This window comes from Crinia signifera, chromosome 3 (assembly GCF_055691185.1).
Source record: "Crinia signifera chromosome 3, ASM5569118v1, whole genome shotgun sequence".
Lineage (NCBI taxonomy): Eukaryota > Metazoa > Chordata > Amphibia > Anura > Myobatrachidae > Crinia > Crinia signifera.
In genome coordinates, this window is record NC_139219.1 from 216,880,501 (window position 1) to 216,906,569 (window position 26,069).

Below are 26,069 nucleotides of genomic sequence, written 5' to 3' on the forward strand. Positions count from 1 at the left end.
AAAGGGGCTGAAATCGCCCCTTTAGATGCGAAGGGGTATTAGTCACAGGCCGTGTTGCATATCGTACAGTGTGTACAGAACTTTACATTGCAGTAAGAAACGAATTGGCTGGCACTTTATCTCCATCAACTTTTTCTCTCCCCAGAGCTTAGTACATCTTCTCCATGCCACTACATTTTGACTATTGCAGGAAATAAAATGCCTGGGCTTATATAGCAGGACACAGTGGCCGCGGCCTCACATGTGTTTATGGCAAAAAAAAAAAAAAAATAATTTATAATAACTTTTCTTTTTTGTGCATCTGACACCAAGGTACATCATATATCTCCGACCCGGTTCTGTGCCCTCTGCGCCCGCCGGGACAGTGAGGAGGTACAGAGGAGGGTGACACCGGCACGGGGCTCGGACGCTCGGTGTGTGCGCGCACACAGGCTCAGCACGCATGCCCGCGTCCTCAGTCAGCAGCTCAACTGCCACCACCACCACTGCTGAATGCCAGCCAGGGGCAGTCCCGGGCCAAGCCTCGCCTCCCAGTTCTGTCACTTCCTGTCCCGGGCCGGCCGGTCTCAGCTGCGGCTCCTCCCGGTCTAGGCCTCTCGGGGCTCCGATGGATTTTACATAGGTCCAGCCGCTACTGTACGTGTTTTCGCCTATAGGGAGTTGCCGGTAGCTGCGGCCTCAATATGGCCGCGCCGTGTCCGGCTCTCTGCTGCTGCCGCCGTCCGTTGCACCCGGGGCCTGTCTCGGACTCTCCGCAGCGCTTCCTCCCGGGGCCACCAGACCCAGCCTCGGCCTCCAGCTTCCAGCTATACCGGCTGCACCACTTTCACTTAGGGTTGGAGCTGCGGCCGGAGACTAGGGAGCTGTCCGGCTGCTTGGTGCTTGAGCTCAGCTCTCTGTTGCCTGGAGGACCGGCTTTGGTCCTGGACACTCACCCTGTTGTCAGAGTGAGCTCTGTGCGTTGCAGGAGGGGAGGGCGACAGAGCAAGAACCCCGGTGACAAAGCTTTTGCCTCTTCCAGCCAGACCTGCCCCTCCAGTGCCCCCACCTGCACTTGTGCTCACAAGAACTGCCCTCACGGTGGCCACTCCTGGACTTCTGATTACCCCACAGGTATGTGCCAGGGGGCACCTGGTGATATAGAGTGTAAAACTGACTTGGAGCATCCCGAATCACCTCCCAGCACTCAAACCACTGACCATTTATGGTATGTGACCCCTGAGTCTCCTGCATTGAGACCGGTGGCATCAGAATGCTCCCCTGTAGTCACTCCAGAGCCCCTTGACCTTTCTATTTCACGTACAACAAATCCCAATTTCTCCTCATGCTCCCTACCTGGTATTGTTGACTATACTTGTTCTCCAGACATTGCTGCTGCAGCCCCTGCTGGTTCAGGTTGTCCCCTTATAAATGGTCATCGGACTCCTGCTGCTTTTCTTAAACCTTCTTGCCTTGCACCTATGTCTACCCTAACAGCCCCTCATTCCCCCACAGCTGATCTGTCTTCCCGGTCATCTTCCTCATGCTACACCTTGTCTCCAGACTCTGTAGTATCCCCTACCCCTGAGAACAGTTTTACCACAGTAGTTTCCTCTCCTCACTTTTCATCTATGGACTTTCCTTTTTTGGAGGCACTGCCTTGCACTTTTAACCAGCCATGTGGGAACCATAGTGCCAGTGACTCTGTGCCCACTCAACCCTCCTGCTGCTTTCCGTTGGACTTTAGGGTCGAAGAGTTTACAGACTATGGCTCTGCACTTACCATCACTGTGCCTGAAACTTTGCAGACCAACGAGACGTTCCAGGTTATTGTACACTACATCACGGGAGAGGGTCCTGCGGTAAGTCTTTTGTTAAATAAAGACAGAACACCTCACTGGAGCCATGTTTCGTTTTGGTGTAGCAATCTTGTGTCAATGTTGGGTCATTAAACTTTTGCGTTGTTGTAGTACAATGGTATTTAGACTCTACAGAATAGGTAGTAAGTAATAAGTACACCAAGAAGTTTTGACATAAGGGTAGATCATACTTTAGGAAACAAGGATTTCTTTCTGTTTTTTTGCTAAATCCTGAATAAGTTAAAGCTGCAATACCATCTGTAAATAGTGGCACTTCCCCTAGCTGTGGACAACAGTGCTTCTCCATTCAGCTGGTTTTGACAGGACTCTTTAGTTCTTAAAAGTCAGAGCCAAAAAACATTGTAAGCAGTTAATGTGCAAACAGTCACAATCCAAGAGATTATGGCAGGGGTTCCCAAACACTTTTGGATCTCTGTACCCTACAGTATCCAAATATTTTTCATGGCACCCCTAGGACAAAAGTTACTTAATGATACGTTTTCAATGAAAAAAAATAAAAAAGTAATTAAGTAAATTGTGTTTTATATGTCATCCTGTTATCCTAGGTCAGCTATGTTGTGAGGGACAGGATTCACTTCTGTTTGTCCACATATATTATGACTGAAAGCCACACACACTGGTTTTGTCTATTACACTGACCATATATTTAATTAGATCCTGAACCACCAAATAAGGGCACCACTGCAATTGTCACAAGGCACCCCAGGGTGCCACGGCACACAGTTTGAGAACCACTGGATTAGGGGTATGTGATTAGTCCTCCCAGTCACACCCATCTCTAATTATGTCAAGTAATCAATAACATTGCTCATTTTAAATTAATTTTGCCTGCATATATAAGATACAATTAACCAGGTTATGTTTTCTTTGCAGCTGTTGTGTACAATTTATTGCTATTTATAGCTATAAGCTATTGCTTGTTGGAAATTAAATGACAGACATAACTTTTTTGGTCACAGGTGATGATCAGGCTATTACCACTAAGGAGCCACATCATTTGAAGACTCATTTTTCAAATAAGAGTGCACCTAAGTTTTTTTTTCAAGCTAGAGGGGGTGGCATTTGTCCACCTTTCCTGGATTTCTTAATGATCACTTCAAGTGCCAGGGTGCTCCTGTGACCATTGATAAGTTTTCTTGTGGTCACAGATCATTTCTGAAGGGTCACATTGTTTGAAAGTTGAAACTCCACACACAAAATTGTATATGTCCAATCTATCTGGTGGGAACGTATGGGAGAAAATGACAATTGATCAATTGCTCCAAAACATTGGAAAATGGATTAAAAGGACTGTTTGATTTCGTTTTATAAGTTGTCGACTTTAACCAATTTATCTGAATTAGTCTTGTTTTTTCCAGCATTCTGGAGCGAATGGTTCATTGTCATCTGCTCCCATGCATTACCTGATTTTTGATCCCACCAGATAGATTGGAAAGGGTAAATCTATAGGTGTGTACCCAACATAAGGGTAACCTTGAGTCTGTGCGTGTCAGAATAAGATAATAAAGAGCACACAATGTTCTCTTCCTGGTTCTGGCTTTCAAAAAGATTTCCATGTTTTGCCTAGAAGAGGCAGTGTTCAAATACCTCATGAATGGCCCGTTTGTGATTATATCAAGTCACATACCCATCCAAGTGACAGAAATTATAAAGGGAGGACTTCTATGTCAGTTTTTAGGTTCTCACTGATCCTAAGCAGTGAAGAAGTTAATTGCCTTGTGTCTTGAACAGTGGCGGCTCTTACCCTTTACGAGGAGGGGGGCTGCCACAATGCGGGCCCCCCTCCGCTGCCTCTGCTAAGTTCCCACTCAGGTCCTTAAGTGTCATTATTCTAGTACTCTAAAACTGTATGTTTGTTGTGCATACTTACTATAAAGGGGACCAAAGAGTATGGTCGATATACCTTTCCGGGCCTCATCACTATTCACCTAAAGGAACATATTTACAATTTGGTGGACTGTATTGATACTTCTAGGAATAGGCTGCATTTTACAGGCCTTTTCTTCACACCAAAAACATATACTCAAACCCTCCCAAATGAATGTATAATCTGAAATGTATATATTGTTAGCTGTATTGTTAAAAATAATTGACTAAAACCATCTGCATATTTACATGTTAGAAATTCTTCCACAAGATTTTTTTATAATCCTACTTGAACGAATAAGGTGCTGCATTCTCAGTTTAACAAAATACTGTTTTCTTTGTAATATGAAAACTTTGAATGTGTTTGTTAGACATCAGGACACACATGTAACCATCACATCCAGCACCTCCTTAATCAATCTTTTTGTTTTTTTGGACAGATATGGTGGTTGGACCCTGAACTCTCCTATGGAAGCTCTGAGTTGTTTGTCTTCACTCAAGGGCACTCTGTGTGCAACCGCTCCTTCTTCCCATGTTTTGATACGCCAGCTGTAAAGTGTACCTACTCTGCCTCTGTCAAAGTAAGTGAAGCAAGCTTTGTTTTTTCAGCCAGTGATTTTTGTAACACTAATAACAAATGATTGACATTTCACTTTTCCCTTTACAGGAGAGCTCTGCTTATGAGCGGTATCCTATTAACAACAGTAGAGTGCTGGGGCTATTCTATTAGCCGGCATCCTTATCACTCCATACCGGCACATATTGTGGATTATGCTTCGGTGTAAAGCATAATTCACTGATAAACAGCCGCTGGACCTGCAATAACTCTTGGGGTTGGGGACTTTGATCGCATGTGTTTTTGTGCGATTGTGGTGCATTTTCTGCCAATTAAAATGCCTCTAACTGGATAACTCTTGGTCAATCACAATTTTTAGGCTTTTTTTTAATGGTTGAACATTTATTGGGGCTAATTGGATATCTTTCCAATGTGTGATATACCAACGACACTTCAATATTTGTTAGAGATATATCTGGTTAGAAACATGGAATGGGTGATGGGTGTCTGCAGAGTCCTACTAAGGACCTTTAGCTGGTCTCGACGCCCCTGTTTTTTTTTTTTTTTTTCTTACATTAGTCCTAACATTTCTTTGACAATCCTCTGTTGCACCTTGCTCTTGTCAACTACCAAAATGAAAAATAGGATGTATAATATATATCATTTATATCTTGAACAAAGCAGCAAAGCTTGAAAGCCCATTTTTTTTTTCTTCAAAATATTGATAAAAGGCATATTAGGAATGAAATTCTATGTATCGTGTGAATGAAATTGGGTGCTCTAGTTATTGACTTAAAAAACTGTTTATTATTCAACAATGTTAAAAGTGAATTGTGTGTTTGCACAAGTTCTAAAAATCACATTACATGTCATTAAATCAAAGGCTAAAACCAAATCTACGGGTAAAATAAATGAATGTTTTTCACAATATTGAAGTTCAGAAAGTTCCCGTTAGTTGGTGTGGCCTTGGATAGGAGCTCTTATACTGCCCATACACGCTGCTAAGCGTGCTGAGCCGATGTGTGCTTTGAGGTGAGCGCTACCGCGCTCCTCATCGCACAGTACAAAAAGTATGTGCTTGCACATACTTTTTGTACTTTGGGTTTCATCAAATTGCATTGCAAATGCACATGCAATGCAATGCAATGTGATCCCTGCTATTGCAGCCCACAACGCATGCCCGCATCGTGACGTGTATGGGCTGCTTTAGTCCACAATTAGAATGGCTGCAGCTTTAGAAGTAGCTTCTCCGGTGATTTAAGAAAACGAGACTGAGCAACGGTGATGCACTCCCTGAGCTAAGATTTAGTCAGATCGCCAGTGTTCTCACCAGAGTACACTGGGCTGAAGAGATCAGTCAGCAGACATCGCTGATACACGTTATGAACCAGTGATGTGTGCTGAGTGATCTGAGCTGAACTTCATCGGCTTAATAGGGCATTTTTCCAACATAACTGATGCAGTTTGCTTTTTTTTATTTTTATTTGTTTAGGCACCTGCTGGAATTCGGGTCCTCATGAGCTGCACTCACAGTTACTACATAGAAGAAATGGGTATCTTTCACTTCTATATGGAACATCCTGTTCCTGCTTATTTAGTGGCCCTGGCTGCAGGTCACCTACTTCCAGCGGATATTGGTCCCAGGTAAGAGCACTTACGGTAGTGTCAGGGCCCAGCTTTTGAAATTATAACTTTTTCATCAACAATATTTATTGTCATGTATGTGTGGGTCTTTTTTTGTTTTTGTGGTAAACTGTAAGACTTTTATTTTTATTTGTACATTGCCTTTTATAAAAAAAATGTGATCTTAAGCAATAGTTGGGAAGATGTATTAAGCCTGGGGAAGAGATAAATTGGAGATCAAGTGAAATGGGATAAAGCACCAGCCAATCAACTCCCAACTGTCATTTTCTAACACCGTTCAATGGCTGGTGCTTTATCTCCTTTCAGTTTATCACCACTTTTCTCCACGCTTAATACATCTGCCCCATAGAGGGAAATGTATTAAGCTTACCAAAGAGTGCAGAAATTGCCAGTAGCAACCAATCAGCTTCTACCAATAACTTTACATAATATACTTGATAAATATCTAGAAGCTTATTGGTTGCTATCAACACCTTCTCAACTCTTGAGAAGGCTTACTAGATCTCTCTCATATCTTAATGGTCTAATAGTGGTCAAATAGTCTAGATTAGGCCTGTCCAGCCTAGTTCCTAAGGGCAGTATTCCAGCAATTGTGTAGTCATAATCAATAAGTAGAACCTAATTGTAGGACTGGGTGTAACAGCCTTCTCCCGACTCTTAGGATCAGTTTAGAAATAATTTAATTTTGTGTGTTTTTGAAATATTCTACCTTTTCCTTTTTCCACTAATATTTCTTCTCTTTTGCATTTTGTCATAGAAGTCGGGTTTGGGCTGAGCCCTGTGTGCTGCCTTTGGCTGTGGGTAAACTTGCTGGCCAGGTAGAGCAGTGGCTTCAGGCTGCAGAGAGTTTGTATGGCCCCTACATCTGGGGAAGGTAAGGCCAGATACAAATAAATGTATATTACTGAAGAAGGTATACTATTGTACTTAGCTGTATATTGGGGTAATGTGTGCATGCGCTACAAGCACAATGTGGGAAATTTTATAAGCAAAATACGGTAGGAATTGGCATATATTCGTGTTCAGTCATATTTGGGCACATATTGTTATTTTTGAAATTTACTAATTTAGAAGTACGTTAGTATTTTGCCTTTTTACGGCCGATACGATCAGTCGTCTTCTTATTCCTGTATGCGAATAAATACGCCATCGAAAGAATACGACTTGTATTTTACATTTACTCCCATGTTCATTTGAAATTTACTAACAATTTGTATTTATAAATACATACGTAGACTCTGTGTATATGAGTACAAATCGTAAACAAATACGACTGAAAAATACTCCATGATTTCCAGGCGTATTTCACATTCTCAATATTTTCACATGTGAAATTACTCAGATATTAGCCCACAGTTACTCCCATGAACAAATGTGTCCCTTAATAAAAGCCCATTAACCCCTTCAGTGGTGGGTTTTTCTGGGGCAGGAGTACCTAAATAGGACAGGTTTTTTCTGTCCCAGAAAAAACATCCACTGATGGGGTAGATGACTCCCAGTGCTCCCCTCTCCGTCTGTGAACCCCCCCCCAGCACCTCCGCTCCATCGGTCTTCAGCAGAGCTCCCCTGCTGCTGCGGCCGCTGCCAATCATAGCAGCACACTGGCAGGCGGCAGGCTCGGGGATGTTCAGGGCGGCTCGGGAGGACTCGGGCACCCGAGCAATCCTGAGTCCACCTAGCTGTGCCGAACATCCCCGATTTTTGCAGCCGTCTGGTGAGGGGGGGGGGTGTTACAACAGTGGAAGTCGGGAGGGAGCGGCCTGGTGGGGGTCGCTGGTGAGGTGGTGCACACCTGCAGGCACCACTAGCGCACACCTGTAGATTTGGGGCATGGACGCAAATTTTCCGGGACTGCCCGCTGCGGCACCGGGACTGCCACTGAATACACTACAGATGCCAGTCATTTTCAGTCGTATCCAAAATACAAATATGACTGAGATGTTGCCCACTATCCTACAAAGAGCTATACTTATCTGTCCATAGTCCTGAAGTGCTGTAGATGATCGTAGGGATCATCCAGTAGATTCAATTGTCCAGTAGTTTGAGGGGGAAAAGGGTAATAGAAGCAATGTAAACCTAGCAGTTATTGTGGGTGTGAGAGCAGAGAAAGAAATAAGAGCAGGTGGAAAAGGGGTATGGGAGAGTAGCATGTACAGTAATGGAAGATACATATGTGTCCACATACATCTAGCCTCCTTGCATGTTAAATAACTCTTCTACTTGCGCCATGTAGTGCTGAGCATCTCTTTGTGTGACTTTTTCGATTTTAAATACATCAAATTCACACCCCTTTTTGAATAGAATGCACAAGCAGTCTCTGATTAAAATGATATGCAGCATGCCTACATTCTATGTGCCACTACGGCACTCTCTGAATGCTTAATGCTAGGTTACAGTGTTTTAATTGAAAACACTGTAATTTAGCTTTTCATATGCATATAGGGGTGCAGTTGCACGCAAAATAAAATACATTGGCATAGATGCAAAAGAACTGATGTTTACTAGGCTAAACAAAGTAATTGTCAAAATTATCTATCCTGACCCAAATTGACATTGGTTGCCTCCAATAGTTTTATACTGTTTTACAACTTCTTTGGACATGGGTGACACATCTATTGTGGTTTTCTTGAGTGCAACTCTTTTTTTTTTTTTTTTTTTTTTTTTATGAAGTAATTTCTATTAATTTTATAAGAGTAAAACTAATTAAACCAAAAACAGGAAAACATGAATATGAAGGCACATATGCTGCGTCATATAAAATCTCAGCCTGGCTATGCAGCAAGGATGCAACATTCAGGGGTAGATATATTAAGCTCGGTGAAGTGATAAAGTGTCTGGTCTTTATCATCGGCCAATCAGCTCCTACCTGTAATTTTTCAAACAAGCCTGTAACTCCACAGATCGGATCTGATAGGCCGGTGATAAAGTACCAGCCACATTATCACTTCACCGAGCGTAATAAATCTGCCCCTCAATCTCAAGCCACAACATCCCACAGAAACATTTAAACCTTGAAGCCAGAGTGTCAGTTAGAACTAGGCAGGTAGCGTACTACTTGGAATAACACAAATTACATAAACCAAAAAAGGTACAAAATGTCACCCCCAACGTAACCAGAGATTATCCATGGGCCCACTGCCATATCAAGCCGACAAATACAATATCACGACACAATAAAATGTTTAAATCCCAACATTAGTATCCCCCCCCCCCAATTAGGTATACCATACCCCAACCATTTCAGCAAGAACACTAACCACAAGCTACAACCAACTACAGTATATACCCGAATAAGCGAACCAACCCTATGGAATACAATACGCCCTAACAACCTGCTACCTAATCATTCTGGAAACCCTCCACTGCGTAACATAACAAAAAAAGAAATAGAAAGAAAGTTACTTCTAGCCTGTGGGGCTAGTTTGTATATGACCATAAAGTAAGATAAAGCTAAGTGCCCTCAGACTAAGGGGCCCATTTATCAAACCATATTTGCGGCTAAATCCCCGAAAACACCAGTTTTCGGGGTTTAGCCGCAAATATTAAGTATCACCTAAATGTATCAAAGGAGGACCGCAGCAGGAATCTCCGATCCCTGCTGCGATCCCCCCTGCACTGCCGCCGGCCGCATCCCCCATAGGTTTCTATGGGAGATGCGAAGCTTCCCGATGTATCAACATTGGGCAGCCCGGCCTCGCATCCCTGGGCTATCGCCATTCTGGGATGGCGATAGCCCATTGTAGCCTATGGCTGCGGGATTGCACTGCCGAACGGGACAGTGCGGTGAGAGGGGTCGGCAGGGGTCAGCGCATTACCGCGAATGCGCAGACCCCCCGGCTTCCAGGTCAGGGCTTCGCAGGGACGGGCTCCTTTCGGAGCCCTGTCCCTGCGCCCTGGTAATAATACATCCAGGCGGTAGAACTCAATACCGCAATGCGATGTCCGGCGAGGTCATCGCGCCGGCATCGCAGTATATTGATAAATGCCCCCCTAAGTCAAGGACAAAAGAACACAAGTACCCCTTTCATACTGACAATTTTATCCTGGGATTTTGCACATGAACGCGCATCAACCCGGGATTTAGCTCAGTGTGAAAGGGTCTTGAAAGAATATCCCGGGATGAGCATTCCGGGATTTCTATCCAGGTCCTGACCTGGGTAGATTCCGGAATCGACTCGGGATGCGATCAGTGTGAATGGTCCCGTACCCGGGATCGGGTTCACGGGACTTTAAAAAAGCTGCTGATTGGAGCTTTCTTGGGCTCACAAATGCTGATGTCATCTTTCAGAGCCCTATAGTCCATTTCTAATGACATGTATATGTATTTGCAGGGATGTCCCGGGATCAGTGTGAATGGGGCTGTCCAGGGTTGATCCCATGTCTTAGTGCAGTGTTAAAGGGTACATTCCTGGGAAGCATCCGGGAACACATTCCCGGGTATGACCCGGCTCTGTAAGTGTGAAAGGGGTATAAGAAAACAGCAGACCACAAGGTACCATATATACTCGAGTATAAGCCTACTTTTTCAGAACATTTTTTATGCTGGAAAAAGCCCCCCTCGGCTTATACTCGAGTGAGGGTCCCACTTGAGTCAATAAGTTTTCCCAGTTTTTTGTTGTGAAACTAGGTGCCTCGGCTTATATTCGGGTCGACTTATACTCGAGTGTATACGGTAAATTGTCAATAAGCAAGAAATATAATAAATCCGTCCTTGTTTAAACAAATAGTTCATATAAAAGGAATGCGAACACTTGAGCCAAAGTGAGCATAAGAACCATGCATATACAAAAATAGGTGCATAGAGTTGACCCTTGCCAGTTGACTAGCAGATTGCAAGGGCAGTGTCTGATCTGTCCCAGAAGACGTTACTGGTGTCACTCTATAGTAACACTTCCCTTCAGAATAATAGTGGGTTGTTGAAAGACCATCAGCTGGGAGTGAAAGATAAACTCCTGTCCTGGGACAGGACTAACCACATTCTTTAAGTGAAGTAAATGGTTCATCTCAATCTCCAAGTTGGTCTTGATACAATCTGATGTTTTGAGAATGTGTGGAACTGGTGTAACCTGTCTGCACTCAGTTTTCCCTGCCGTTCGTATCACTCTGTCCATATGTGGGGGCTGAGTGGGTGGTCTGTGCAGGGTCAGCTGAGACTCTCTTGGGGGGTATATGCAGCAGGGATGGAGTTGCTTCTCAGAATAATGTAGTTCTTAAATCCCACTAATGGAAATGCTTCATTCTCTTTTCCATGTGAGTTCCTTCTTATTTGTCTACCCTCTTTCCTTAATACTAACTCCACCAACTCCTACCACTACACACACCTCCCTTACATAACACTCACTTGTTCCATGGACTCTTATTTTTTTTTCTCCCTATTATGCAGGGCTGGGCAACACCGGCCCTCCAGATGTTTATGAACTACACATCCCAGCATGCATTGCATCAGTTTCAGCATGGCCACATAGCAAAACTAATGCAAAGCATCCTGGGATGTGTAGTTCATTAACATCTGGAGGGCCGGTGTTGCCCAGCCCTGCTATTATGTCTCCATCAACACCCAGCACACCGCCCTTCAGGGCTGCAATGGATAAGCATCTTGATCCAGTGATTTTTTTTTTTTTTTTTTTTGGCCAGATAAATGGTTTCTGTACAAGATAAACTAGTAGCCTTGCGGCTAAAAGTATACAAGCGCCCAATAGGGTGTTGTGCCAAGCAGCTCCTACTAGGGGGTGTCACACCCCTAAACACGGTATGAAGAAAAAAAAGAGAAAAGGTGGAGCGCTAAAAATTGGATAAATATGGTACAATTATATATGTGGTTTTATTGCTTAATAATATGTGGATTTAAAGCCACTTTGTACGTATAAAATATTTTACACAATAATACATATAGACATATTTGAGCAAAATACAAAAAAATTGAAGTATAAAAATAAATAAATAAAAAGAATATTAAATGGTACATATAATAAAATGATAAATGGTTTCTACAATCTATTTGACTTGCCCACACATTACGCTGGCCATACATCAGAAAGATCGATCTTAAGATCGATTGCGCTCATGATTGTGTACAATTTCCCTTGAAATCCCCGGCAGTCCTTGGTGGTTTTTGGACACACAATCTACACACAATCGATCATACAATCAATCATACAATCCATTTACTGCATGATTGTGTACACAAGATGTGCACACAATCTGCATACAATCCATCTTACAATCAGTCATAAAATCCATCTGCTGATTGATTGTATGATTATGTACATAAGATGTGCATACAATCCATCTTACAATCGATTGAGATTGTATGATTGGGTACAATATCTTTCTGATGTATGGCCACCTTTATTTCAGTGATCGGCAGATTTTTCCCATCTAAAGATTGCATCTTCATATCTGGAAAGTGCCCATACATCACCTCAATCGATTGTCATTTCAGCTGTTACTTCTTTTAATAATGTAAATAGAAGAAGATGAAACGGGGATGCCCACACATATAAAAAACAACCGCAGATAATACCAGATTATTAAACATGTTTAAAATCTGATTCAGCAATCGATTGGCCATCCCTGTTAATTGTTGATTGGGATTGCGAAAAGGGGGATCCCACACATTAAAGATTAATTGTGACAATCATCTCCAGATCTGAGGATTGTCACAATTAATTGCTGATGTATGGGGCCCATAAGTTATATGCTTCTGTAGTGGTTGTGGACATTGCAGCTGTAGTTATATTGGTTAACGTTTGCTCTCATCATTTACATATTTCCCTTATGTCTGTTTCTGCTGAATCGTCCTCATGAACTTTCCATGTAGAACCCTTTTTTTTTTTTTTTTTTACTTTCCCTTCTAAGCCAGTCTCATCCATTACCCTTCTCCCTTTGCCCTTCCCTGCCCCCTTTCCAGGTACGACATTGTCTTCCTACCACCATCTTTTCCAATTGTTGCCATGGAGAACCCATGCCTGACATTCGTGATCTGCTCCATCCTGGACAGTGAGGATTTCCTGCTTATTGATGTCATCCATGAGATTGCACATGGCTGGTTTGGTAATGCAGTAACAAATGCCAGCTGGGAGGAAATGTGGCTGAGTGAAGGCCTAGCAACCTATGCTCAGCGCCGCATCACAACACTCATATATGGTAGGTATTATATCATGCTCTATTTGATTATGAAAACAGATATCAAAAAGAGAGTATGTGGGTCATTTTTGCTGCCTTGCCTGAGGGTAAAATGTCATCCTATGTTATTATTATTTCATAACTCCTATTTAGTGCTAGCATATTGTATTGCATGTTACGATTGGAAATGCATTTAGAAAACTAGTAAAGGCTGATTTTTGCTTGATTTTTATCGATTTCAAATTGATCTTAATAGTGTACTTCCAGTGCTAAAACACACATTTACTAACTGGAAGCCCAACATCGGTTAAGATTGGTTTTAAAGCAAACAAAATTGACCTTTTATAAATATACCACTGGATCTTAACAGAGAGAGGTCAGAGGCCCTGAACTCATTCTTGGCAATCTATAGCTATCCTGCCCTCCGGCTTCTAACCACTCTGAAAGCGAGGCTAGCAGTTTACTCGCTGAGAGGGGAGGTGGAGTGCCGCTGTCAGACCAAATTTCTTTGTTGTTGTGTAGGAGCTTTTGGCCCACTGTCGCAGCCTGCAGTTAAGCCCCATCCCTCAGTTATTTGGCTCCGCCCCTTTCAAAGGCCCGCTAATCAGTTGTGCAATGTGTGCACTTGTCCGGGATGTAGCTTGTCCGGGCTGCGTCCAGGACCTGCATCTCTTCCTGCACCCAGTCAAGCAGGGATTGGGAAGTGAGGCACAGCTCCATGAGGCAGGAGCTGCTGCATAGCTGGGCCATAGGGCAGCACAGCGTGATGAGGGAAGTTGGAAATGTCAGCAAATGGTTAACCCTGCTGGAAGGGAGTGTGTGCACAGGGATGCAGCATCTGCCTGGCCTGTATCTTCTTATGATCCAGGCATGCTGAAGAGCACACTGACCAATAGGCAGAGAGTAACGTGGACCTGGGAGGGAGCATTTCTCTAGCCCAGGGCTGGGCAACACCGGCCCTCCAGATGTTAATGAACTACACATCCCAGGATGCTTTGCATTCGTTTTGCTATGTGGCCATGCTGAAACTGACGCAATGCATGCTGGGATGTGTAGTTCATAAACATCTGGAGGGCCGGTGTTGCCCAGCCCTGCTCTAGCCGCTGCCAGAACTAAGAAAGTTAAATGCCCACCAAGTCCTGTCTGCTGTGCGACCAACAGGTGGAGGGATTTATAGGAGTTAGTGTCATTTCTGTATAACACTGCTGGGTATTATGTAGCTGTTGTTAATGCTGATATTTATATGTGACTGCATTCGTTCAGATATGCTGGGGCTCCTAAGGCCTGTGATTGATAAAATTGGTTTTAAAGGCAGATGCTGTGCTGGTTGTGTCAGTGCTTGGACTAAGTCAGTGGTTCCCAAACTGTGTGCCGTGGCTCCCTGGGGTGCCTTGGGACACTTGCAGGGGTGCCACGGGGTGGTGGTCCAGGACCAATTCAAATGATTTATGATCAATTATTTATGGACAAAACCAGAGCTGGTGACTGCCAATAATAAAATGTGTACAAACAGAAGCACATTCCACCCTTTACCACATAATGGAACCTAAAAATCACAAACAAACACAATCTACTTCATTTTATATTTATTTTTTCTGCATTTTTGGGGGCCTAGGGGTGCCCTGGAAAAATTCTAATGCTCTAGGGTGCCATGATTCAAAAAAGATTGGGAACCCCTGGTATAGGCAATATATCGTTAATGTTGTGCGCTCTCGCATGTTTTTTTATTTTTTAAGATCTGTTTTGCCAGTGAGATCCAGGGTGTTCATGGGAAATATGAATGACACGGTATCGTTGGCATGTGGTCTAGTGTGTACCCAGATTTAGACTTCTAAAAAAATATTGCGTTGGTCCATGGTGGCTGTGCCACTACCAATTCATAAAGAACCGGTAACCCCATCGCCAAGGGGCCACGCCCGATAGCCATGCAATAACAGCCACGGGTGGGGGTGGGGGGGGGGAAGGGGAAGGGGAGTGGGAGTGGGATGGGTCTCTTTGTCTCAGGTTCCCAAGCCTGTGTGTGGGTCTCTTTGTCTTTGGTTCCCAAGCCTGTGTGTGGGTCTCTTTGTCTTTGGTTCCCAAGCCTGTGTGTGGGTCTCTTTGTCTTTGGTTCCCAAGCCTGTGTGTGGGTCTCTTTGTCTTCGGTTCCCAAGCCTGTGTTGTGGGTCTCTTTGTCTTTGGTTCCCAAGCCTGTGTGTGGGTCTCTTTGTCTTCGGTTCCCAAGCCTGTGTGTGGGTCTCTTTGTCTTCGGTTCCCAAGCCTGTGTTGTGGGTCTCTTTGTCTTTGGTTCCCAAGCCTGTGTGTGGGTCTCTTTGTCTTCGGTTCCCAAGCCTGTGTTGTGGGTCTCTTTGTCTTTGGTTCCCAAGCCTGTGTTGTGTTGTGGGTCTCTTTGTCTTTGGTTCCCAAGCCTGTGTTGTGGGTCTCTTTGTCTTTGGTTCCCAAGCCTGTGTTGTGGGTCTCTTTGTCTTTGGTTCCCAAGCCTGTGTTGTGGGTCTCTTTGTCTTTGGTTCCCAAGCCTGTGTTGTGGGTCTCTTTGTCTTTGGTTCCCAAGCCTGTGTTGTGGGTCTCTTTGTCTTTGGTTCCCAAGCCTGTGTTGTGGGTCTCTTTGTCTTTGGTTCCCAAGCCTGTATGTGGGTCTCTTTGTCTTTGGTTCCCAAGCCTGTGTTGTGGGTCTCTTTGTCTTTGGTTCCCAAGCCTGTGTGTGGGTCTCTTTTTGGTTCCCAAGCCAGAGCTGTTGCTTTAAATCATTGCAACAGAAATGTCCTGCTTTCCACCTTCAGCTAAAAGATCCTCAAAGAGCTGGATGAAATATTTGGGATCCATGTGGAAGCGGAGCATATTTGCACTCATTTGCATGGTAATAGATAAGGAACGGCTACAAAAGTCTTTCATGGAGCTGTGGACTAGGAAATACCTCATTGGGTAGGCGAGCTCACTACCCATGTAGGAATAGGCTACATAGAGGCATGTTGACAGCCATATCAGTAGATCCTCATGAGTGTCTAGCTCGGATGTCATTACTTCACGGCAGAGCATGTACAGAAACATTACATTGGCCGGATTGAGGAAGCCCATGGTCTTATCGACTTTAGTGATGGAAATGTCTATATCGATCAGCCAATAAACAAGAGGTTTTGGTGTTAGCTTCTTCTCCTTACACCTGCGACAGAGGAACTCTGCAAGACAGGCCAGCAGCTCGCTGGTGGATGCCTGCACCGTCCTGGCTTTAGGTGGTGAGAGGTCTTGCTTTTCTTCAACAGGCTCACTGACCGGCTCCTTGGCCAAGGTATTCTGTGAGACCTGGGTTAAATCAACAAAGGAGTAGGAAGTCTTTAAGCTCTCATGGACGAGATGGCTAATATCGACCTGGCCATTTATGTGCTGTCTTCTTCTTTTAGTTATAAAATTTCTCAAGCGCCCAATCAGTGAGCGTCTCTCAGAAGATTCTCCAGTGGTAGTGTTCTGGGTAGCAGTGCGCTGAGTGCCACTTGCTGAGTCTTCATCTGGGCGGTTTGCCTTGCGGCAGCACGGGAATGTCAGGCAATTCCACATTATTATTCAGTGTCCTGTTCTTTATGACACTGGTTGTGGTCTGTGGTGGTTCTGATTGCAGAAAATAATCCAATAATAACAGTCTGTTTCCAGCACGTGTGGAATGATGCTTCCTGGGTCAGTCCAAGGCAGCAAATGAGTCCAGCAGATTGTAGCCAGAGGTTTTCTCTGCTTACTCTGGGCATTGTGACATCACATGCAGATTGTGACATCACATGCTGATTGTGATGCGTTATTTATGCTAATGAGCTACTGATGATATCTAGGCAATCAAACAATGATTAAAATTGGTGAAATATAGAATGTATTATCACCTTATTTAGAGCCCTATAAGGAAGATAATAATTTTACATGTTCGAAGTAGATAGGATATTTGAATAATCTGAGATTTAAATAGTTATAAATTAAACAAATAAAACAAATCTATTTTCCTTCAGCAATGGACCAATCTTTTTTCCTTATTATGAGATGGCAGGATATCATTCATGTCTGTGGATGGAACACTGTGTGATTCTAGCGACTCATTGGCTATTTCCAGTGATAGTAATAATGTAACAGACACTGAAGGTGCACTGATTGATTATTGGGCGTTGGGGGATACATGCGATGTGCTTAGTGACTAGGGTGACCAACTCATCTCTTTCATCTGGGACACATATTAATTACATAGGTTCTGTGGCTGGCTTTCACCTGGTTTTAAACTGCCACACCTCAAGACTCAATTTCACCTGGTTTTAAACTGCCACAGAACCTGTGTAATTTATATGTGTCCCGGATTAAAGGGATGAGTTGGTCACCCTATTAGTGACAGTGCCTGCCTTATTTTCTTATTACACTTTGTGCCTATCCTTGTTATGTCGTTTTTATTTTCTTATATAGGGGGATATTCAATTACCGCGTCATGACTGCCAGGCTGGCCCGACAGCTGTGACCCTGTCCCATTCCAGGCTGGCTCGACGTTGATTCGGCAGGCAGGATTCAATGTCCCGCCTGCCGAGCTGCGGCAGGAAGCATGACAATTCCTGGCTGTTCTCGGCAGAACGGGCCCGGCCGCTTGTAAAGTCGGGCCCGTTCTGCAGAGATCCCGGTTTAATGCTGTCGGGGAAGACCGCATTGAATCAGGTCCCGATGCTATTTCCTCCATCGGGAATAGCGGCGGGAGATTGAATACCCCCATAATCTAATATATTAGTAATAACTGACTAGGTAATTGTACAGTGGGTCACAGGTCTGTATCCTTCTAATGCCAAACACACAAATTCAATTACTATGTGACAGTCTGCTGTTTCCTAAGGAGTGGAACTCATCACACACTTGGTGCTGTCACCCCATCACTGTCTGACTCCCTTCTTCATATCCATCTACCTACACCGCTCTCACCCCGTTATTCTAAAGCTTTGGAATCCAGTTCATCTAGCCCAGGCACCCAGTGGTTTGCATCCACTAGTGTTCCTGCTAGGCTGTTTTAGCGGGGTGCTGCGCCTTGCCCGATATTTTAAGGGAAAAATGCGCCCTGCCCCTCTCGCAGTGCCCCGCTAAAACAGCCTGGTGCCTGCGCGACAGCTTGCACGGGGAAGCCCAGGGCCGCCTTAGACGGCGCTTCCCCGGCATCACGGCACCTTCCCCCTGTAGTGGCGACATCTTCGGTGGGGCCGGGCCCGCCCACTTTAGTGACGTCGGTGGCCCGGCCCACTCACTTTAGTGATGTCTGCGGCCCGGCCCGCCCACTTTAGTGACGTCAGCAAGTGTGACGTCGGCGGGCCCGGACCGCCCCCCGGTGCTCTGCCCGACAAAATTTCTAGAGTGAACACTACATCCACCATACAACAAGAGGACAATTTCTTTGGGACAGTTTTGCACGATCCATAGATCTTCCTCCAGCGGCATCACTCACTTCATAGAAACGCAATATCCACAAAAGTCCACAAAGCACTCTGAATTAACAAGGTGCGTAAATAAGGTGACTGATTAGCAAATACCGGATTTTATTAATATTATTATTATTACTATTTAGTATGTATTGTTTTGTTTTAATAAATGTGTTTTCATTTTTAGACCACTCCACTGATTTATTGATTTACTCAATCTAGCGCCCCCCCTGCTGCCAGCGCCATGGAGACTATGTAAGTCTCCAAGGCTGCCCTCAGTGAAGGCTTGTCCGGAGGTTAAGTACACGATGGGCGATTTAGAATGAGCCATAAGGTGCCCATACACGTGGAGATCCTGGTGATGCGATATGTGCTATGAGATGTGCGCTCCCGCGGCATCTCATCGCACAGTACTGTGCTGCACATACTTTTTGTACTGTCTTTTTATCACATCGCATTGCATGCACAAGGCATGTACAAGGCATGCGATGCTATTAAAGCTCAGAACGCACAGCCGAATCGGCACGTGTATGGGCACCTATATTGCTCACAAGGGCTAGAATGAGCAATTATTGCTCATTTTAGATTTGTGTAGGATAGATACTGGCTGCTTTATTTTGCCACTTAATTGTAGATTTAAGATTAAACACACCCCACCTTAAATCTAACTCTCTCTGCACGTTTTACATTCTCCCCACCTGCAGTACAGCATGGTTTTGCCCAGGTGTGTGTGTGTGTGTGTGTGTGTGTGTGTGTGTGTGTGTGAGAGAGAGAGATCTGGGTATTCTACAAGAACAGGGCTCATTTCAGTCACATCAGACATTGCTTTATATACACTCCAACAGAACAGGAAAAGGGCTGGGAGGGACTATTCATATCTGAGAATACCGTGCACACATACGGGACGGAAGGTTTCCTTCCTAAACCAAAAATGATATCGGCATTTCAAAAACATGGAAAGACAACCAATGACTGGACCACATTCTTTACTGTTGTATTATAATTCATGGTACTTGTTTCCTAGAACGGCGGGCATCGCATGTACATCGAATGCCATTATAATGGCATGCGATGCCCCCGATTTTACATAGAAATGCATGGTAAACTGTAAATCGCGTTGGTCGCATCGCATGCGGCCAAAAAATCGCATGCGATGCGACCGACGCAATTACCGATTTTACATAGGGAACAATGTTAAATGGCCCACAGACCCCAAATAGCCACCCTGAAGTGTGAAATGGCCCCCCCAATTGTTAACGCCACCCCACCATCAACGTGGCGAGCGGCGGCGGTACGCGTCCTCCGACCTTTTCATACCCCCACTATCCACGTCGGCGTGGAATTGAGAATAGAAAGTGTGGCGAGCCGGAAGTGTGCCGAGCGGACGTGGATACCTGTGAAGCCCGCGAGGGGACGCATATAGCTGTGAAGGTATCCGCTTCAGGCTTGGTGGCTCGCTGCGCTCGCCACACTTTCTATTCTCAACTCCACCCCGACGTGGATAGTGGGGGTATGAAAAGGTCGGAGGGCGCGTACCGCCGCCCCTCGCGGGCTCGCTGCGCTCGCCACGCTTCGGGTTGACGGTGGGGTGGCGTTAACAATTGGGGGGCCATTTCACACTTCAGGGTGGCTATTTGGGGTCTGTGGCCCATTTAACATTGTTCCCTATGTAAAATCGCGGTAATCGCGTCGGTCGCATCGCATGCGATTTTTTTTTTGGCCGCATTCGATGCGACCGACGTGATTTTTTGGCTTGCGATGCCTAAGATCAATATCGTGGGCGCCGTTCTAGGAAACAAGTACCTAATTCAAAAGTAGATTTGTGTGCGCGTATTTGGTTGTATTGGGGTTTGAGTATTTATAATCATCATCGTAATCCTAGTGTCTGCGGAAACACTATTATGAAAAGACGTTTTTCAAAGAGGATGACGGACCGGCCACGTGGGAAACCCTACTGCAGTATACAGAATATACCTTAGTTGCTGGGCTGCCGTTCTCCGCGGCGGCCGGTCCTGCGCTGCCGGGAGCCCCACCATCCTGCTGTCCTCTCCGCCATCTCTATAGCAGGCATTCCCAACCACGGTCCTCAAGGCACACCAACAGTGCAGGTTTTGTAGATATCCAGGCTTCAGCACAGGTGCTGAAGCCTGGATATCACTAAAACCTGCACTGTTGGTGTGCCTTGAGGACCGTGGTTGGGAATGCCTGCTCTATAGCGAGTATTTGCGAACCCTGTAATGCAGTGGTTCCCAAACTGTGCGCCGTGGCTCCCTGGGGTGCCTTGGGACACATGCAGGGGTGCCCTGGGTTGGTGGTCCAGGACTAACTCAAATTATTAATGGTTAATTATTTATGAGCAAAATCAGTGCTGGTGGCTGCCATTAATAAAATGTGTACAAACAGAAGCAAATCCTGTCCTTTACCACATACCTGATCTTAAGAATCGCATATAAACCCAATCTAATTAAAATAAGTTTGGCCTAGGGGTGCCGTGAAAAAAATGATTTTACTCTAGGGTGCCGTGATTAAAAAAAGATTGGGAACCCCTGCTGTAATGTATATATTACTGAACCCCAGAGAAATGAATGAGATGACTTTAAGAATTTAATTTTTTTTTTTTTACACGTGGGAACCGCTACTGCAGTATACAAAATATACCTTGGTTGCTCCTCCCATGTGGCCGGGCTGCCGTTCTCCGCGTCGTCCGCTCCCAGCCAGCGACACAGGCGCTGCCAGGAGCCCCACCATCCTGTCCTCTCCGCCATCTTTACACCGGCCAGGAACCCGTCCTGTCACACTTACTGCCTGACCAATTTGAGTGGATGTGAGTCCCTGGTCGGTACTTTTTGGTGAACTACACTCTATAGCAGGTGTTTGTGATCACCGGCTTCATTTCCATCCACTTTTCTTACCTGTGTGAGCAATTGGTCTGAACATCTGTTTCCAGCATACAAAAGATCCTATACACAATGCAGGGAAATCTAGTGGTATGTACTAAGCCTTAGGTAGTGATACAGTGCCACCCACTCGCTTCTAACTGCCAGATTACCAGCTGTTTGTGACAAATGACAGGGACTGACTGGTACATTACCACTCTCCAAGGCTTAGTAGATTGGCACCTTAGTTACACATCGGTGTAGTAGCCTACAAATAATGACATGAGGGATATTCAATGCGCGTAGAATTTTATGACGGTCGGAAAAATCAGCACGTTCGGGAAAACACCTTGGATCAGGAAATGACTTGGATCAGGAAATGACTTGGATCAGGAAATGACTTGCCGATCCATATGTTTTAGTCTAAAACGCATCCGCCTTCAACTATTTTCCACCGATGCAGATATGACTTTAAAGAAAGCTGAACCTGTATTGGTGGAAAAAACAGCCAATAAGAGTCGCATTGAATAGGTATGTTAGGATTTTTTGGCTATGATTGTATCGTGATCCCTGCAGGATCACAGGAGGACAGGGTGCTGCAGGAAAGAAGGCACTTTGAATGCGCCGGGCTGGGCCTGATGACATCACTAATGCGAGTCCGCCCGCTGACTTCTCTATTGGGGGTGTTCATGGCACTTTATTAGGTGATGGGCTTCTTCCTAGAGCAGTGGCGGATGGGCCAGGCCGTTTTAGCAGGGTACCACAAAATAGGCGGGTGCATTTTGCCCTTTAAAATCGGGCAGCTTCACCCTGCTAACACAGCCTAGTTTGAACACTATTACATACACACTCCCCCCCCCCCCCCCCCCACACCCCATAGTTGTGGTTCTAGCTGTCCACTAATATTATAATAGGTAAAATCTACAGAGAAAATATAGGTGCGCTGACACTTTTAGCCCTTAGTAAGACAGTCTGTAAATCAGTGTCCTTAAAAGCACACACTAGTCCTATATAATGTTAACTGTATGTAGTGACCTTGTGCTTGTAATAGTGGAGCGGATTATGGGCCTGATTCAGCTTCATTTGTAGTTTTGGGGCACCCTCCCCACAATGCAATAGCAGAAATGCAGCAAATACATCGCTATAATGCAAGTGCTGTGCTAGGTAGTGAGGCGCTTCCATAATACCAGTAGCCCCCAAATGCACTCACTACTGTTAGGCCCTATATGAGACAAAGCACAGCCACACTACTGGTTATATAATCCAGCCCAGTGGTCCTCAAACTGTGGGTCCCGACCACCTCAGAATGGGGTCACGACTCCATGTTGCTGACCGTCAGATTAAAGTGTCTGCGAAGGGGGGGGGGGGGGGACAGGGGATGACTCATTAACTCCTCTGCTTCCCTCTTCCATCCCCCTTTTCCATCCCCTCATTACCCACTGCCTCCCTGTCACAATAGCTGGTACTTCACTTCACTGATCACACATGTGGCGGCCATTCTGTGGTAACTTGCTGGGGTCCTGTAATAATTTTTAATATCTGTCGGGGCCCCAGAGCAAATAGTTTGAGAACCCCTGATCTAGCCGTATGAAATAGGCCTAACCTTTTGCCTCCATCTGTTTTTACTTTCCTAAAACTTGAACGGAAATTCCATTCATAGTGACGTGTGTGTGACTGGGCCTGTTGCATTGTCTCACTTCCCTTCTGCGTCTCTGTTGCCCTGATCTCCTGCACCACTGCTCAGCCATGAAGGTTGCAGTGTACAGAGAGCTACATTTTCTTATAGAAGCCTATTAGTAAAGCCGGCACAATGCAGGGGATAGTAAAATACGCTTTTCATGTTGCTTTTTGAGTGTTGTGCACTTACCTTTATTTTTAGAGTTTCCCAATAATGCGATCTTCCTAATTGTGTTTGTGTATTATATACTGTGACTCTCATCAATTACATGTAGGTAAAAGTCTGCGGTCATCAGGTTGTGGTGTTGTTAATGACCAGGGTGTATGTGTGTATGGTGGCCATCATCTAGTGTATAAGTGGTAAGATAAAAGAGGGCTATGCTGGTATGTCCAATATTAATGAAGGAGTTAATTTATGTATGCGGCTGTGATAGTTTGTCCAATATATGGATAATCGTGGTGTGCCCCTCTATCCCCTCCCCACCACCCACATCTCTGTCAACCTGTGTCTCTATCCCCTCCTATCACCATGTGCCTCCTTATCCCCTCCCTTCCACCCAACTCAATCCCCTCACTACTACCATGCACCATTCTATCCTTTTGCTGCATCTCTCTGGAAGCGGTACATCTGTCAGAACAGACTTAGGTCTACAGTCATTAGGTCGACCCCGGAAGGTCGACATGGCCAAGTTCGACAGTCATTAGGTCGACATGAGGTTTTCACTGTTTTTTTACCCGAATGTCGACACAGTCGACATGGACACAGTTGTAGTCGAACCGCAGCCCCTCGCTTCGCTCGCTATGCTTCGGGCACGGTGCCTCGCTGCGCTCGGCACACTATTTTATTCTCCCTCTCTCTCCCTCTCTCTCTCTCTTTGCCCATCTCTTTATACCCTCCTTTACATCCCTGCCATTTCCACTCCCTACTGTCTCTAGTCTTTCATGGAGATAATGACTTGTACTATACTGCAATTGGATGCTAAGTTGGAGAGTCTGATGTGCTGGGTATGTTTTTTTTTTTTTTTTTTTTATATGTAGGGGCAGATGTTGGTTTGTTTTTTTTCCATGGAAGGGGAGTCTTTACTATAGGGCCCACAAAATACTAGTTACGCCCCTGATACTAAGAATACATTCTCCATACAGTTGTTATTATTTATTAGGGTACTTAAGTAATATCTGGGCTCCCGTTTTTCTTATGAGACCGCATCCCCTTGCGGGGCTCGCTGCGCTCGCCACACTATATAAAATCAACTCCATGCGTAGTTGGATAGTAGGGGTATGAAAAATGGGGTGCATTTAACATGGGAGCCCAGATAATACATAAGTACCTTTATTTATTAACAGTTTCTTATATAGCAGCATATTCCGTTGCGATTTACAATTGGAGGCAGTTATGCAACAAACTGGGTAATTACAGACGGTCAAAAGCTATGAGGCCTTGCTCGCAAGCTTACAATCTATAGGGAAATAGGCATTGATACTACCAGAATGCAAAGGTTCCTTGTGTGCTGTATGATACGGTGACCCAGTAGTTTGGTCAGGAGGATGGAAAATGTGAAAGAGAGAGAGAGGATATGTGTGGCATGTGCAGTGGAGATATGACCAGTCTGAAATGTTGACACAATGCAATGCTTTTTGTTTAGTCCAACATTCTCTGTATAATCTATATAGTCTAATGTGTGTAAAACTTCAGAAGATCTGCCGTTTCTAATGCAGCCCACACACGCGCCGATGCCAGCGGTGCGATGCTGTACGATGGGGTGCGCGCTCCCGCGGCACCTCATCGCACAGTACAAAAAGTATGTGCTGCACATACTTTTTGTACCTGCTTTTTCTAGCACAGCATCGCATCGCATGCACATCGTATGCACAAGGCATACGATGCGATGCTGTGTGTGCTAGTTCAGCCCACAACGCACGCTGGAATCGGTGCGTGTGTGGGCTGCATAAGATGTGCTGTCTCCCTAGCATCAAGAATCCTGGACAATCAAAGCCACCTGAGATCACATTTCTCCCAATTTGTGTTTGGCTAATCAACAACTGAACCTCTTGGCCATGTCTACATGCTTTTATGCATTAAAGTGCAGCCATCTGATTAGATATATTCATTAACAAGCAAGTGTACCTGGCCACAATATAAATGTAATGAACAATATATGACTATATACACCAGATAATAGATTTTGTAAAGGTGCACTAAACTATTAACCAATTAGAATAGATTTCCCTTATTATAAAGATAATTAATGTAGCCGTTCATAAATGCATGCTGTTTAACATTGTCCAATATTCACTACTTTGGGCCTTCAGGTTCTCTGTTACTGGAACGCTAGGGTTTCACCTTTTGTCCTGCATATAACCATGTTGTGATGCCTGTACTTATCTGTTGGGAGAAGGTGTGGAGCCTGGGGTTTAATAATTCTGACAAGCATTCGCACTGGGTGAGGTCATGGGCTGCAGACTGGTGCCAGATGGGAGGCTGAGTGACTCAGCATAGCTGACTTGTTATGCGGCGGTACTGAACTTCAGAGGTGAGAGACCAAGCAGCTTTCCTCCTCCTATGGGGAAATCCAATAACTAGTCTACCACAGCTAATATTTCATCACATTTGATATTGTCAGATTTGACTGCATGTTCAGTGGACAGGCTTTATTTTTAATGATCTGTGGAAGTGCACATCGTTAACTATATAGTCGGTACACACTATGATCGTTATTGTGCATATCGTTACACAAATTTGTATAGTGTATACCCAGCTTTACAGCATGTCCATGAATGGTTCTGGGAGGCTTAATGCACATTTCTACATTGGAAGACTTTGTATCCCCCTTAGAGTAGCTGGTGGGCACTGTGAACTTTTCATATAGCTGCTATTAACGCCAGACCTGGAGGTGTGGCTAAGACACAATAATGTGAGGTTACAGAGACGTGTCTCACCTTAAGCATTCCTGGAAAATAGCTGGAGGAAGCGATTTCTCTATGTTCCCAGATTTCTCTGTGGAAGCCCATATGATATGGGCCCAATTTCTAGCCATAAAGTGACGTC

At 44.8% G+C, this 26,069-nt stretch overlaps 1 protein-coding gene across 1 annotated transcript in view; it reads left to right on the forward strand.

Moving 5' to 3' along the window:
- The first annotated feature begins 449 nt into the window (after positions 1 to 449).
- RNPEPL1 (arginyl aminopeptidase like 1) overlaps positions 450 to 26,069 on the forward strand; it is a 34,651-nt gene continuing 9,031 nt past the window's right edge. Inside the window, exons 1-5 of the mRNA XM_083177434.1 lie at positions 450 to 1,841; positions 4,166 to 4,306; positions 5,774 to 5,925; positions 6,683 to 6,799; positions 12,836 to 13,071. Of these exons, the coding sequence (XP_083033560.1) occupies positions 684 to 1,841; positions 4,166 to 4,306; positions 5,774 to 5,925; positions 6,683 to 6,799; positions 12,836 to 13,071 (1,804 nt within the window). The 5' untranslated portion in view covers positions 450 to 683. The remainder of the gene's footprint in view (positions 1,842 to 4,165; positions 4,307 to 5,773; positions 5,926 to 6,682; positions 6,800 to 12,835; positions 13,072 to 26,069) is intronic.